The following is a 15,402-nucleotide window of genomic DNA, read 5'->3' on the forward strand; positions in this document are numbered from 1 at the left end:
GTACAGGTGTCATTTCAGCACTCAAGAGGTAGAAACAGGAGTAACAGAAGTTCAAGACCACCCTCTGCTACATAGCGAGTTCAAGACTAGCCTGGGCTACAGGAGCTCCAGTCTAACAAAGCGAGAGACAGACAGAAGATGTGAGAATCTCAAGGACTCAGACCCAGACAGAGCTCCTGGCCAGAGGCACAACGAGCAGAGTGGCGGGTGGGGACCAGGAGCTCCGCCTCCGAGACGCGGGTCCAGGAAACCCCTGGGGCGGACGGGTGGCCCCGGGGGCCCGGGGGCGGGGAGGCGGGAGGCGGGCGCCGCCCCGACTGACAAAAGTCCCTTCAGTTCAGTCGGCGGCAGGGGAAGTCCCGCTGCCCGGCGAGACCGCCTTCCCGTGCCGAGCTCGCCGCACGCCCCGGCGTCTCCGGGCGGCCCGATGCCCCGATGCCCCGCGGGGGCCATGGACGAGGGGCCCGTGGACCTGCGCACCCGGCCCAAGGGCACCCCGGGCGCCGCGCTGCCACTCCGCAAACGCCCGCTGCGCCCCGCGTCCCCAGAGCCCGCAGCCACGCGCAGCCCCGCTGGACCCCTGGACGCCCTGCACAGCGGCTGCGACGTCCCGGTTGTCCCTGGGCCCCCCCACTGTGTGGCCAGGCCGGAGGCCCTTTACTACCAGGGTGAGTGGCCTCCCCCATGAAAGTCAGGGCCGGGTGGGGGCCACCTAAGGTCAGCAGAACACAGGACACAAATAGTTGGGGTTCCTGGTAGCTGGGACTCTAGGGTGCAAGCTGATGTCCCAGAGACAGCTAGGAAAGAGGTTGAGAAGCCCTGGAGCTCAGCCATGAGGGTGCCAAGGAGTTCACCCAGGCAGGTGCCCAAGGGTCAAATGGCCTTGGGGAATGGGGGTCAGAAGACAGCGTCCAGTGTCGCAGATATGGGATCCTAAGACACTCTAGAGACGCAGAATATCTGGTTGGGAGAGACCAGATGTTCAGGCCTATGAATAATCGTCACTCGGGCCTTGGAAACTGGGGTTCTGGTAAGCAGATATGGGGAAATGAATAGAAATGGACCTAGGATCCAAGGAGGCTGATATGGTAGGTTAAAATCCTGGGAACCGAGGTCTTAGGGGGATAGTGACTGCATCCTGCAGGCTAGTTGTGAGCACTCACAAGTATCCCTGGGTCAGGTGGCCCTAGGGGCAGGCTTGGGGACTGAGGGTTCTAAGAGGGGGGAACACAAGGAATTTAGAAACTGAAGGGCTTCGGTCAGGGACCTGAAAAGGTAGGACTTTAGGAAGGGAATCCCAGAGCTGGTCAGACAGCAAGAAACCAGATACCTTTCTCTCAACTTTTATATCCACCTGCAGGAGGCACATTACTATCTGCTAAATACCCCAGCGCTGCTGAGGTTCTCTGGGCCCTCCAGGTTCTTCTGCTTCTACCTATCATGCTCCAGCTGGAGGACACTATGTAACAGGAGACCTTCCTCCATCTGAGGAGAACCCTGCCCTCCATTTCCCCATCTGTGCAATGGCCCTTCCCAACGTTGTCATCCAAAAGGGTTCTAAAGGACAAGTTTTCTGATGGCCCCCACTCCCCAGACCCCTACATCCAAATATTAGCTTATCATTTATTCCTTCAGCTATGAAATTACTCACAGTGTAATCTTATAACTGAAGTCCCCTGCTGGGTGGTAACAGGGCTCTCTCTGCCCTTAAAGGTCCTTTCTGTAGATGGAGGTCAGACATTTGTGAGAGAGATGTGATGTAGGAAGGAATAGGGATAAGGAATGAAGGTTAGGGTAGGGGATGGAGGTTAGGGGTGAGGGATGGGGGCTAGAGGTGAGGTATGGGGGCTAGGGGTGAGGGATAGAGGTTAGGGGTGAGGGATAGAGGTTAGGGGTGAGGGATAGAGGTTAGGGGTGAGGAATGCAGGGTGCAGGAGTAGGGAGGAGGGGCATGAACAAGAACATTATCTTGGGTGTTGAGGGCCAAGTCTGAGAAGCTAACATTAACCTGGGGTAGTCAACATGGTGCTTCATGCCTGTAATCCCAGCACTTGGGAAGCTGAGGCAGGAGGCTCTTTTTGAGTTTGAGGCCAGTCTGGGTTCCATAGTGACACAGTGTTTCAAAGAAGGGGTGGGGGCCAAAGGGGTGGTTTAGTGGTTAAGAGCATCGGGAGCTCTTGCAGAGGACTAGAGCTTGTTTCCAGCGTCCACATCTGACAGCTCAGGGTTCTGGGAATGCAATGCCCTCGTCTGGCCTCTGAGAGGGTCAGGCAGGTATGTGGTACACACTCAGGCAAAACATTCATATGCATTAAAAAAGTGAATACAGCCTTAAAAAGTAGTGACTAAAAATAGATCTTTAAAGGAAAAGGGATCTTGGGACAGGGGGTATGGCTCAGCCATTAAAAGTACTCACTGTTCTTACAGTGGGCTTGAGTTCAGATCCCAGAACCCATGTTGTGAGGACTTAACCACTGCTTGTTAACTCCAGTTTAAGAGGATCTGGCGCCCTCTAATGGCATCTGTGGGTGCAGGCACAAATGTGGTACACAAAACATACACAGACACACACAGACACATACACATATAGAAACTTTGAAAATAAATTTCTATTTTTTTTTAAAGAAAAAAATCTTAATAGTAGGTGAAGTGATACAGGTCAGCACTGAGGGGGTACGGCAGGAGGAATCAGGGGTTCAAGGTTATCCTCAGCTGTATGTGATGTTCAAGGTCAGCCTTAGCTACATAAGATTGGGAATGGGGAATCTGGGAGGATGCTAAGACCTGAAGAGAAAACCCCCCCTGGACGAAGGCCTGTGGGTTTGGCTTCATCCAGGTTTCCTCTTGTCTTGCTCTACCAGGACCTCTGATGCCAATTTACTCTACCCCGACGATGGCCCCCCACTTCCCGCTGCTGAACCTGCCTACTCACCCCTACTCCATGATATGCCCCATGGAACACCCCCTTTCAGCTGACATTGCCATGGCCACTCGGGTGGATGAGGATGGAGACACGTAAGTGCCAGGGTGTGGGAGGAGCTCAGACCTCCAGGGGATATCAGGCTCTGCCACCACTGCCACTGAGCAACACTCTCTGTCTCTGACACTGGGTTTCCTTTTACAGACAATGGGCACTTAAGAGCACTCACTGGCTAAAACTGCTTTGGGGGGACAGTGACTTGTTTTATTTTTGGTTGTGGGGGTGGGAGACTGAACCTTGTGCATGCTCCGTGCTCGCTCTAACAGGAAGCCACACTCCCACCCTCTCAGAATTTGTATCATAATCCAAATATGAAAACTATAGGACAGGCAGTGGTGGCACATGCCTTTAATCCCAGCACTTGGGAGGCAGAGGCAGGCAGATTTCTGAGTTTCGAGGCCAGCCTGGTCTACAGAGTAAGTTCCAGGACAGCCAGGGCTACACAGAGAAACCCTGTCTCGAAAAACAAACAAACAAAAACTATATATCTTTATTTTCACTTCTTTTACTGTTATTTATATGGGTGTTTGTCCCTGTGAGCTTCTGTGCACTGTGTGTGTATTCCTGGTGCCTGAGGAGGCCAGAAGAAGCCATTGGATCCCCCCACCCCCGGAAATGGAGTTATAGATGCTGTAAGCTTCTATGGGTCCTCTGGAAGAGCAGTCATTGCTTCTAACCACTGAGCCAGCTTTCTAGCCCCTATCCCATTTTTGAGTCAAGGTCTCACTATGTGGCCCTAACTTGTCTGGAACTCATTCTGTAGGTCAGGCTAGCCTCAAACTCACATAGATATGCCTTCATCCACCTCCTGAGTGCTAGGATCAAAGGTGTGCATTGCCACACCCAGCTCTGGGAACTGTTTTATCTGCTGATTTTGTGGAGGTGTCACACACACACACATGTGAGAAGGGAGTCTGGTGTATCGTACATCATGTGTCCAGTAAACTTCAGCTAGAGCTCCTTGTGCACACCTGTAAGCCTCGTTCTGGGGAGGCTAAGGGTAGAGGCTGAAGAATTCATGAGCTCACAGCCAGCCTGGATTAGAGAAAGAAAAGGAGGGGCTGGGGATGCAGCATAGTTGAGAGTGCTTGCTTGAGTAGCAGGCAGGGCAGGAGGCCCAGGTTCCAGCCCAGCCCCGCAGAAGTCACCGGAATGTTGTTTAGCATCATTGTTGTTCCTGTATAGTGGGCAAGCTCACAGGGTCCGTGCACACTTGCATTCACAAACTTGAGGCAGGATATACGCAACAGGACGCTCCACTCTCCATGACTTACACACACACACACTCACACACACTCACACACACACTCTCTCTCTCTCTCACACACACACACACACACACACTTGGATAATTTCTCCTCTGGTCCACGTCATTCCTTCATGCTCATGGTGGATTTCCCAATTCTCTGATTTATTGCTTGGGTATCTGCTAAGCCAGGGGAGGGTTTAGGCCTGGGCGGAGCATAGAATGAACATTCCATGCAGTTGACTGCTGCTGCTCAGTCAAGGTGGGCGTGAACCTCAGCTGGCTGTTTCTTCCTCCTCTGTGCCTCAGTTTCCCTCTCTGTTAAAAACAGGAATCATAAGTATGCACCTTTTGGGAAGAGATTTTTTAAAAAAAAAAGCTTTGTTTTGTTGTGTAAAGGTCACATGTAGTCCAGGCTGGCCTAAAATGCAGTACCTAGCCTAGGACAACTTTGATCCAGCTTCTGTATCTCCCAATGCTGAGATCGCAAACCTGTACTGCCATGTCCAGCTTCTCACTCTGTAGCCCAGATAGGCCTGGAACTCACCATGAAGCCCAGGCCAACTTTAACTCATAGCAATCCTCCTGCCTCAGTGTCCTGGATGCTGGTATTAGCATTTGACTGAAATGACTTCTAAAGAACCCTCGTGTGAGAATTGGTTTGGGGGGGGCGGGGGCGGTCTGGAAACCCTAGCCAGAAATCAGTAGGCCCTTTGTGTAGAGAAAGGCTCGATAGCTGGCTTGATTGTTGTGGAGCGTCAGTTTCTGTTTGGAAACCAGGCCTGGTCATAGACCTTTCACAACCCTGTATACACAAGGTACACAGAACAGGGCTGGGCAAACAGTAAGCGCTCAATACTTGAGTAGGTACTGTTTGAACAGAGCCGCCCTGGGGAGGCTGTAGGCTCAAGCAGGAGAAAGTGTCCTTAAAGGACTCAATCAACTCTAGCTGCCTCCCACCCCAGGGGCTAAAAGCTAAGAGGGTTTAATTTGTATCTGTCCTCAGGGCTGAGCTGTCTGTGGTCTGGTAAGCCGAGTGCTGTCTCCAGTCCCAGCCCCTCCTCCCTCTCCCCCAACGCAAACACTTCTGCCTCAGCTGCCGCCTCGGGGAAATCCCTTCCCGCACAACTTGACCGCAGCCCAGCTGCTCAGCCTCCCCCACGTCAGCATCCTCCACTCCTAGCAGCCTGCCCCTCCCGGTGCTCCCTCCAACCTTAACCCCTTCCGCTGGGGCTTACCGGAATGGGCAGCGGGCCTGGCCCCAGCTTGCCTGAACCAGGAGCCCCACTTCACACAGGCTGGAGGAGGGGAGGGGAAGGCAGGGAGGCTGGGCAGGGGACCTCAAGTCTAGATCCCAGAGATTCTGGTCGAGCCTTGACTTCGTGGAGGGCAGCAAGACTCAGAAAGAGCCAGCATTGTGTGGCTCGAGCTTATAATACTCCCAGCAAGCTCAGGAGGAAGGCTAGCCTTGGGCTCCAGAGCAAGGCCATCCAGAACCCCCAGAGGTCAGGAATCGGAAACTGCAAATCTCTGCAAAGGGAGCGGGGTGTGTGCCTTAAAGTCTCAGGACCGGAACTGGAGTATGGGATCCTTCCATCTTCAAGGGATATAGGAAAAGAAATGGGGTGTGTGTGTACCTGTAATTGCAGCACTAGGGAAACTGAGGCTGGAGGGTGGCGACCCGGTCTTAAAACAAAACGGGAGTGGTTCCATGCATTTTAAAGAAAAGTACAGAATTTCAAAACAGAATAGCAGGCTAAACCAGGGGTGGGGTGGTGGCTCAGGGGTCTTGGCCCTCACTTAATAGCCTCTATGCTCCCGAAAGCAAGCAAACTTTACAAACAGCCCTGACGTGCTGTAATAATGTGAAGCTGCCTGTGCCTGAGGATCTGAAATAAAGATTGGGGCGTTGTATTCCTGGGCCCTCCAAGGAACATAGGAGAGGGACCACTTGGGGTCCTAGTTGACTTACGACAATGTATTTCTGAGATTCCAAGAAAGCCCTCGGTACGGATGCCAGGATAGGGGGACCAGAAACCAGCTGAAGGCTGGACCCAGTGAAGCTGCCCCAGGCTTGAGGACTTGGGGTTCTGCCTCCCTTCTCCCCCATTGGAAGAGTGGAAGTTTGGATGCCAGGGGTTGACCGGGTAGATCCCCGACTGGCCAGGCTTCCCTCCCCCGGGAGCAGGAAGCCCAGCCCCGCCCCACAGACCTGTTACTGGAAGTCCGAGGGCTGGGCCGCCCCTCCCGTCCCCACTTCCTCCAGCCCCGCCCCACCCCCTGCGGCCCGCGCGTTTATGGGAACTGAAGCCTGGACGGTTTCTCTGAAATCATTCGCTCCCTCTGCCCTTGCTTAACCCCGCCCGCGCCGAGAGGGAGCCAAGCGGGTGGCGCTTCTAAGGAGATGCTGCATCCCTCTTCAGAGAAGCCAAACGCGGAGGGACTCAGGGCCCGCCCCTCCCCCCAGCATTTTCTATTTCCATCTGCTTTCAACCATCGGGATTTAGACTCAGGGATTCGCCCATTGTAATTTGTCCCGGCCATAGGCGCTATTGTAGGAAGGAAAACCAAACTCAAGCAGGAGGTACTTTGTCCGGGACCCTGCTAGGGATCGTTTGCATTTCTGGCGGTATGATCCACCACCCCCTCACCCAAGCCTATCGGACCGCGACATTTCAGCACTTCCTCAGAATAATGTGGGGAGGTGATCTGTAGATTCTGCTCACTGTACCTGACTGCCTTGGCAAGAATCCGGTTAGTAAGAGGCAGCTGGCAGGTGAGAAAGTAGATGCCCTATTAATGAACTTGCAATGTGTATGTGTGCGAGTGCGTATTGATTAGAATGAAACCTAGAGCCTGGTATTTCCTAGCCTAGATTCTGTGCAAGGAAAGAATCTACCACTAAGGCACGCCCCCAGCCCCTCACTGGGGGATTCTAGGCAGGGGCTCTACCACTGAGCCACACCCCCAGCCCCTCACTGGAGGATTCTAGGCAGGGGCTCTACCACTGAGCCACACCCCCAGCCCCTCACTGGGGGATTCTAGGCAGGGGCTCTACCACTGAGCCACGCCCCCAGCCCCTCACTGAGGGATTCTGGGCAGGGGCTCCGTCATTGTACTGAATCTAAAGACTGTTGTTTTTTGAGACAAGGTTTCTCTATGTACCCCAAGCTAGCTTCAAACTCCACATCCTCCTTTCAGACGTACAGTCACTGTGATTGGGTAGTAAAGAGACTTTAAGTGAAGGTCATTCGGGGCTGAGATTGACAGTTCAGTGGGTGGGTGTTCGATGAGTCGTGGGTCATTATGCATTGTCTATGTAGTTAGAAGCTAAGAGAGTAAACACAGAAGCCTGAATTGCACTGCTGCTCAAGTGTACAGCTAGAGCTGGGACCACAGCACCTGCAGTGAAAAGCTGGGAATAAGCTGGAGATGAAATCTCACCTCTGGTAGGGAAAGGCAGGAAGAGCCTGGAGACTCACTAGTCAGTGAGTTCCGTCCAATGAGAGATCCTGCCTCAAAAAATAAGGTGGAAGAGTGATGGGGGATCGTTTCTGGTGTCAACACACATCTGTGAGCTCAAGTGTGCGCTCGTACAAGTGTAAAGACATGTATGCACACAGATGTGCAAAGACACATGCATGCCACATACAGGGGGGGAACAGGAAAAAAAGGGAAATAATGAAAACACTATGGTAGAGGGGTTGGTGAGATGGCTTAGGGAGCAGAGGATCTATCTATATGCAAGCCTGACAACCTGAGTTTGATGCCCAATACCAACATGGTGGGGGAAGACAGAACTGACCTCTGCAAGTCCTCTGACCTCCACACATGTTCTGTCGAAACAAAAATGCACACACAGTAATTGCATACACACGTGCATGAATGGATAGCAAAGAAACAAAGCTAGGAATAAGTGGTGGACATATTTAATCCCAGTCCTTGTGTGACAGAGGCAGGTAGATCTGAGTTCGAGGCCAGCCTGGTCTCTGGAGTGAGTTCCATGCTATCAGTCATACCAAGATCTGGTTTTAGCAGAAATAAATAAAAGTTTAAAAGTAGAGTGGAGAGCTTGAGGGAAGACAGTGACACACACAGGACACATGCTCACGTGTGCACCACACTCACAAATACGAAAAACAAAGGCCACGCGGCATGAGAGCATGCGGCCAGCCTGTTTCCCCCTGGCCCCATGTACATATGTGATCCTTCTGTTTGCCCTCAGCTGGGAATGGTTATTCTAGTCTGGGATCCCTGGGAAGAGAGCAAGTGCTTTAGTGGGGAGGTCGCTGAAGGATCTGAAGAGGACTTCAGGTGCCCCACAGGAAATGGTGGAGCAATGTGGCCTCCCTAGATGAGGAATTGGTAAGTTGGAACAACAACCACCTCTAGGCATCATTGAGTGAGTAGCTCTCTCGAGTAACAATAACTGTCATGCTGTATGTAAAGGAAGGCCTCGAGGAGCTGGGGCGTGGATCCTTCACGCTATAAGGACATTCTAAACTGCCAAACCCAGCTCCAGAGCCATGACCCACATCCCACATGGTTCCTTCCTCCTTGTTTTATTCTTCTGAGATAGCTCTCACTCCGCAGCCCTGTCTGGTTGGAGCTCACTAGGTAGGCCAGGGCAGTGTCAAACACAGAGAACCTTCCTCTGCCTCAGGACAACTAGGTTTAAAAGTGTGAGTCACCAGGTGGGCAGTGGTGGCACATGCCTTTAATGCCAGGCAGAGGCAGGTGGCAGTCTGTGAGTTCAAGGCTAGCCAGGTCTCACTGAGAAACCTTGTCTGGAAAAACAAACACACAGCACGGGACCTGCCATACCTGGCCTTTCCTCCTTGGTTCCACAGACAGCCCTGGAAGGCTGAACCTGATGTGTGGCAGAGAACTGACCACGAGTTTGCATGCCTCACTTCACAGATAAGGAAGCTATGGCCCCAGGAAGGTTGGGGAAGTAGTCACCCAGAGTGACATATGGGATAGATACCTGTCATCAGTACATAGTCACAGCACACTTGTTCTCTGTCAGAGACTCCTAAGCTCTGGACAGGGAACGGCATCTGCCCAGTGGGGCCGACATTATTTTGATGGGGAGATTCAGGAAGAAAATGGTGACAAACTTGACAATGAACCACGGAGCAACCTGGAAGCAACGATGGTAGACGAAAGGAGAAGGCATGTGGGTCTGCCATAGTACCTCAGCAGAGGCAGGGGTGAGCGTGGTAAGCCCTATAGATATCTAGGGAACCTGTTCCAGGCATACTGAAAAACCTACAAAAAGGTGCCAGGATGTAAGTGTGGCTGGCATGTCTTAGGTGCAAGGAGGCCAATGTGTTCAGGGCAGAAGGAAGAGAGAGTGTGGAGATGCTGTCAAAGGAAATGGAAGAGGAAGACAAGATGGCTTAGCCTTGCAAGGCTGAGGCAGGAGAATTGACAATTTGAAGCCACTCTGAGCTACATACGTAGGCCCACACTCACTCACACTTGTGATGTCTCAAGCCTGTAATCAGGAGACAAGAGGATTGATTATCACAGAGTTGAGGACAGCCTGGGACATTGAGTGAGATCAGGGACAGCCTGTGTTATATACTAAAATCCTGTCAGGAAAAAAAATCCGGTGAAAACTAGAGCGTGGCTCAGTGGTAGAGCTTTTGCCTAGAATCCCCCAGTGAGGGCCTGGGGGGCATGGCTCAGTGGTAGAACCCTGCCTAGAATCCCCCAGTGAGGGGCTGGGGGCGTGGCTCAGTGGTAGAGCCCCTGCCTAGAATCCCCCAGTGAGGGGCTGGGGGCGTGGCTCAGTGGTAGAGCCCCTCCCTAGAATCCCTCAGTGAGGGGCTGGGGGCGTGGCTCAGTGGTAGAGCCCCTGCCTAGAATCCCCCAGTGAGGGGCTGGGGGCGTGGCTCAGTGGTAGAGCCCCTGCCTAGAATCCCCCAGTGAGGGGCTGGGGGCGTGGCTCAGTGGTAGAGCCCCTCCCTAGAATCCCTCAGTGAGGGGCTGGGGGCGTGGCTCAGTGGGAGAGCCCCTGCCTAGAATCCCCCAGTGAGGGGCTGGGGGCGTGGCTCAGTGGTAGAGCCCCTGCCTAGAATCCACCCCTGCTTAGCCAGTAGAGGGGTTTTGTTCCTAGCACCACTGAAACCAAACACTATCCAGATTTTTACTAACTCACATGGGACCTGTGATCAAGTGAGCAGTTGGAGGAAGATGTACCTGAAAATGTTCCTCTGGCTTTGATGTGACAGTCTGACAGGGCAAATAGAAGCCAGAGAGCTCAGGGGCTGGGAGGCGGGAGTTGGGGGGGGGGGCTGTAATTAATGTCCAAGAAAGCCAATTTTGGCCTGTTCCCAGGTGGTTAAAAATGACCGAAAGCATCCTACCCAGCACTTTCAACAATTTAGTGACCAGCCCCTAATCCCAGCGACTGTCCCATCGTCCCCTCAGGCCTCTCCACATTGCTGTGGTCCAGAATAACATAGCCGCTGTCTACCGAATACTCAGCCTTTTCAAGCTTGGGAGCCGGGAAGTAGACGTCCATAACAACCTGCGGCAGGTGAGGTGGCCGGGAGCTGGGCACCGCGAAGGAGGGGTCCCCAGAGGAACGATGCAGGGGGAGCCAACATCCACATCCTGGTACAAGAGGGCAGTGGAGCTGGGCATGGTGGCATACAGCTGTCATTCAGCATTTGGGAGACTAAACATGAACTGAACGTGAGCAATGGAGAGCGTGCCTGAGCTATACTACAGCAAAATGGTGTCTAAAAACAAACAAACAAACAAACAAAAACAACCTGTGGGGGCAGTGAGATGGCTCAACAGGTAAAGGTGCTTGCCCAAGCTTGGTGACCTGAGATCAAAACTCACTACAACTTATCCCTCAACCTCCACAAGTGTACTATGGCACATACGTACTCACACACGTATATAAAGTAAATAAATGTTTAAAGCCGAAGCAAACAAAACCAAAACCAGCGTGGCAGCTCACTCCTTTGGTCTCAGGAATTTGAGGTCATCCATCCTTATCTACATAGCAAGTCTGAAGTCATCATGGGCTACTTGACATCCTATCTCCCAACATACCCCCCCCCATCCAAAAACAGAAAGAAAGAAAAAAAAAGCTTTATTGAGGTTAGACTTTTGAGTTCTGAGGAAGACGCAAGAGTCTCTGACTCTCTTGAATCGGGAGAGGTGTCTATCCCTAGATTCAAAAAGCCTGAGGTGAGAGCATAGCTTTACACTGATCCCTCACTGTCACTATTCCCCAGACCCCGCTCCACCTGGCTGTCATCACCACATTACCAGATATGGTCCGGCTCTTGGTGACAGCTGGTGCCAGCCCCATGGCCCTGGATCGCCACGGCCAGACTGCAATTCACCTGGCATGCGAGCACCGCAGCCCCAGCTGCCTGCAGGCCCTGCTGGACAGCGCAACCTCAGGCTCCGTGGACCTGGAGGTTCGCAATTACGAAGGTGAGTCCCCAGAGGGGACAAGGTGAGGTTGACACCATTCAAGCCCAAGCCGGGGTTTGACTGACTGTGGCTTCCCCTCCTTCAAGGGCTCACTGCCCTGCACGTGGCCGTGAACACCGGGTGCCAGGAGGCTGTTCTGCTGCTCTTGGAGCGTGGCGCGGACATCGATGCGGTGGTGAGCCAACCAGGCAGCCGGCGAGGGGTGTGGTCTGGCGCGTGGAGGTGTGGCTCAGGAGGTGGAGCTAGCGAAGGGCTCCAGGGTGGCAGAAATGTTCACGTATTTAAGGCGCTGGAGGCTGGAGAGAGGGATGCTCAGAGCCTTCAGAGAGAGACTGAAACACCTGTCCTCTTGCAGGATATCAAGAGCGGCCGCTCCCCACTCATCCACGCCGTGGAGAACAACAGCCTGAACATGGTGCAACTCCTGCTGCTGGTTAGTACCCATCTTTGGCTTCTTCCATGTCTGGCGCCAACCCATCTGTCACTTCCACCTCTGGCATGGACCCCATTTTCCAATTCAAACCCTGGTTGCTGTTCTGCCTCTGACTCGGATTCTTCTCTTCAGCATCTCATTTGCAACTCCAAGTTTGTTTGTTTGTGAAAGGGTCTTACTATATAGATTTGACTAGCGTGCAATCCAACTCGCTTCATAGCCCAGGCTGGCCTCTAACTCAGAGATCCACCTGCCTCTGCCTCCCAAGTACTGGGATTAACGGTGTGCACCACCACCACCCAGCTTTCTTTTTTGATTATACGTGGGTGTTTTGCCTGCATATAATTCTGTGCCCCCAATACCTCCAGTGTCCTCTGAGGCCAAAAGAGAGCGTCAGATTCCCTAGAACTGGAATTACAAACGTTTGTAAGCTGCCATGTGAATGCTGGAATTCAAACGCCGTTTTTCTGGAAGACCAGCCAGTGCTCTTAACCAATGAGCCATCTCTTTATCCCTCAAGACTTTTTTTTTTTTAATTTCGGAGGCTTTGGGGGGGTTGTTTTGTTTTTGAGATAGAGTCCCACTACATAGCCCTGGCTGTCCCATAACTCATTATGTAGACCAGGCTAGCCTTTAACTCAGAGATCTTCCTGCCTCTGCTTCCCAAGTGCTTGGGATTGAAGGGGTATGCCGCCACCATACCTGGGCTGTTTTAAAAATCAGATTTGGTTGGCTATATTGTGGAGGTCAGAGGGCAGTGTGTGAGAATCACAAGTCCTCTCCTTCCATCATGTGAGCCCTGGGGATGGAGCTCAGGTCAGTCCCGACAGCAGGCCCCTTTACCTGATGAGCCATCTATCAGCACACATGGCTGGTTTTCAAGTCTTTTTTTTTTTTTTTTTTTTTTGGTTTTTTGAGACAGAGTTTCTCTGTGTAGCCCTGGCTGTCCTGGAACTCACTCTGTAGACCAGGCTTGCCTCGAAGTCAGAAATCCTCCTGCCTCTACCTCCCAAGTGCTGGGATTAAAGGCATGTGCCACCACGCCCGGCCTGGTTTTCAAGTCTTTTATTTCACTTCCTGGGATGCCAATTTGTCCATTCCTCCCCTGTTGCCCTGCCAGCCTAGGCGTTGCTCTGGAATGCCATACTAACCCTGCCTGTCTTTCACCGTGTCCTCTGTCCTTCTGCACTAATTCCATCTACCATCTGGAGTCACGGACCTTTTCCTCCCTTGCATAACTGGACCACAGTCTCTCCTAGAGACTAGGAGAGGGCCGCATTCTCCTAGCTTCCCTCCTTGGAGTCCCATGTAGCCAAGGCATTTCAACATACTTTTTAGCTCAGGTTAACCTTGACCTCCTGATCTTCATGCATCCACTCTCCAAGTGCTAGGATTACAGACCTATGTCATTTTTGACACAGCCCCATGTCCAGAATCATTTCAGGTTCTAGCTGCCGGAGTGAGCCCTAGCTGTGATCACCAGTCTGTCCCCTTCACCTAGTTGACGCCAGGCCAAGCGAGGCCACTGGCCCACGTGACTCTTGACTCGAATTTCTCCGTCCCACAGCACGGCGCCAACGTGAATGCTCAGATGTATTCTGGCAGCTCCGCTCTGCATTCTGCGTCTGGCCGCGGGCTTCTGCCTCTGGTGCGCACGCTGGTGCGCAGCGGGGCTGACAGCGGCCTCAAGAACTGTCACAATGACACACCCCTCATGGTGGCGCGCAGCCGCAGGGTGAGAGCACAGGGCCCGGCCCCGGATGTGCGCAGGCCTGGGGAGGGTCGTGAGCTTAGGCCAACAAGGTAACAAAAGTGCCCGGAAGGGAGGCTGTGAGGAGAAACTGAGTCACAAAGCAAAGGAAGTGTCTACACATCCTCACCCAGACACTTTGGTCGAGGGAGGGGAGAAAGGGGAAGAAAGAATGAATAAAGGTTGCAATGGCCTTGGGGTGACCTTCATTTTCCCACAGGTCATTGATATCTTAAGGGGGAAGGCCTCTCGGGCTGCTTCAGGGTCACAGCCTGAGCCATCCCCAGACCAAAGTGCCACCAACTCCCCCGAGAGCAGCAGTCGTCTCAGCTCCAATGGTGAGAGTCTGCAACTGGGAGCCTTCGGGACCCTAGAGCAGCTCAGCTGGCTTCTCCCTGCCCTAATCCTGGTCTCCCTCCACAGGCCTCCAGTCCTCGCCAAGCTCCTCACCCTCGCTGTCTCCCCCGAAAGATGCTCCTGGCTTCCCCGTGGCTCCCCAAAATTTTTTCCTTCCCACATCTACGCCTGCCTTCCTGCCCTTCCCAGGAGTCCTCCGAGGCCCTGGCCGGCCCGTACCCCCTTCCCCAGCTCCAGGAAGCAGCTGAGACGGATGGGGGGGCAGACCCGGACTCATGAGGAGGGCCTCCCTGCCCTGTGGGGACCACTCTTCTGGAAACTGTGAGAACCTTGTTCTGCTTCCCCCGCCCGATCCTCGGGACCAGGTTTTGCACCAAGGCACATGCACATACTACTGAGCACAGATCCTCCCAATCGCGCCCCTTGCCCAGGACTCTCAGCCCCCACGTAATCTCAGGCACCCAGGTTCCCTGTCTGGAATCCACTAGCGACTCAATTCTTTGAGTGGAGGAACCAAAGGACAGCCAGCCTCTCCTCTGCCACCCTCCACCCTGAGGGACCCGGAGGAACAGAGGGGTCTGGGAGGGCATTGATCACAATGTAAATTATTAGGTTTGGGTCAGATTTCTTTTGTAATAAACTATTTTTGTATCATATCCCTTGCTTTCCATCTGTGTTAACCAAGTGTGGCACCAGGTGCTTGTAGGTGCCGACCTGCCTGCCCACTGAGTGACTCTGAATCACATTCTGCTGGGGCAAGGGGCCTAGGGCTGGTAATGGCTTTGGTGGTGATGTGAACTAGTAGGACGTTGTGACATCTTCCTCAGAGATGCTGTATGGTTCCAGAATGTTCTGGCTGTGGATATTTCTGAGGGACTCTGCAATTTGTGTGTCACCACAGTATTTGGATTTAAAGAAGCATTTATGTGTGTGTGTGTGTTTATATCATTAATATATGTGATATATGATTATATATATGATTACAATATATACTTATGTTATATGACATATAATGGATAGTTAGATATAATGTATATTTACATCACATATTACAAACATAATATAACTATATAAAGTCTAACATACAATGTTATATAAAATTATAAAAACATAATCAAATTATAATATATACATATATTAATATATAATCTGTATGCACATATACATATGGA

General features: G+C 52.4%; 1 protein-coding gene across 1 annotated transcript; it reads left to right on the forward strand.

Annotated features, from left to right (window-relative positions):
- The first annotated feature begins 327 nt into the window (after nucleotides 1–327).
- On the forward strand, nucleotides 328–14,886 carry Bcl3 (BCL3 transcription coactivator). Its single transcript, XM_021168970.2, has 9 exons — nucleotides 328–668; nucleotides 2,862–3,015; nucleotides 10,665–10,773; nucleotides 11,486–11,690; nucleotides 11,777–11,865; nucleotides 12,046–12,123; nucleotides 13,691–13,858; nucleotides 14,094–14,211; nucleotides 14,297–14,886. Exons 1-9 carry the CDS (start codon nucleotides 428–430, stop codon nucleotides 14,476–14,478), a joined length of 1,344 nt encoding a protein of 447 aa, XP_021024629.1. The 5' UTR covers nucleotides 328–427; the 3' UTR covers nucleotides 14,479–14,886.
- The last annotated feature ends 516 nt before the right edge of the window (nucleotides 14,887–15,402 follow it).

The sequence above is a fragment of the Mus caroli genome, unplaced genomic scaffold (genome assembly GCF_978045245.1).
Source record: "Mus caroli unplaced genomic scaffold, Mus_caroli_1 scaffold_8, whole genome shotgun sequence".
Taxonomy (NCBI): domain Eukaryota; kingdom Metazoa; phylum Chordata; class Mammalia; order Rodentia; family Muridae; genus Mus; species Mus caroli.

What these genes read in the sequence shown, in the direction of transcription:
- Bcl3 (XM_021168970.2), top strand. Translation starts at nt 428, where the DNA reads ATGCCCCGATGCCCCGCGGGGGCCATGGACGAGGGGCCCGTGGACCTG. An exon ending in GTGGATGAGGATGGAGACAC is followed by an intron (nt 3,016 to 10,664) that starts GTAAGTGCCAGG and finishes TCGTCCCCTCAG; the next exon opens with GCCTCTCCACATTGCTGTGG. An exon ending in CAGTCGTCTCAGCTCCAATG is followed by an intron (nt 14,212 to 14,296) that starts GTGAGAGTCTGC and finishes CTCCCTCCACAG; the next exon opens with GCCTCCAGTCCTCGCCAAGC.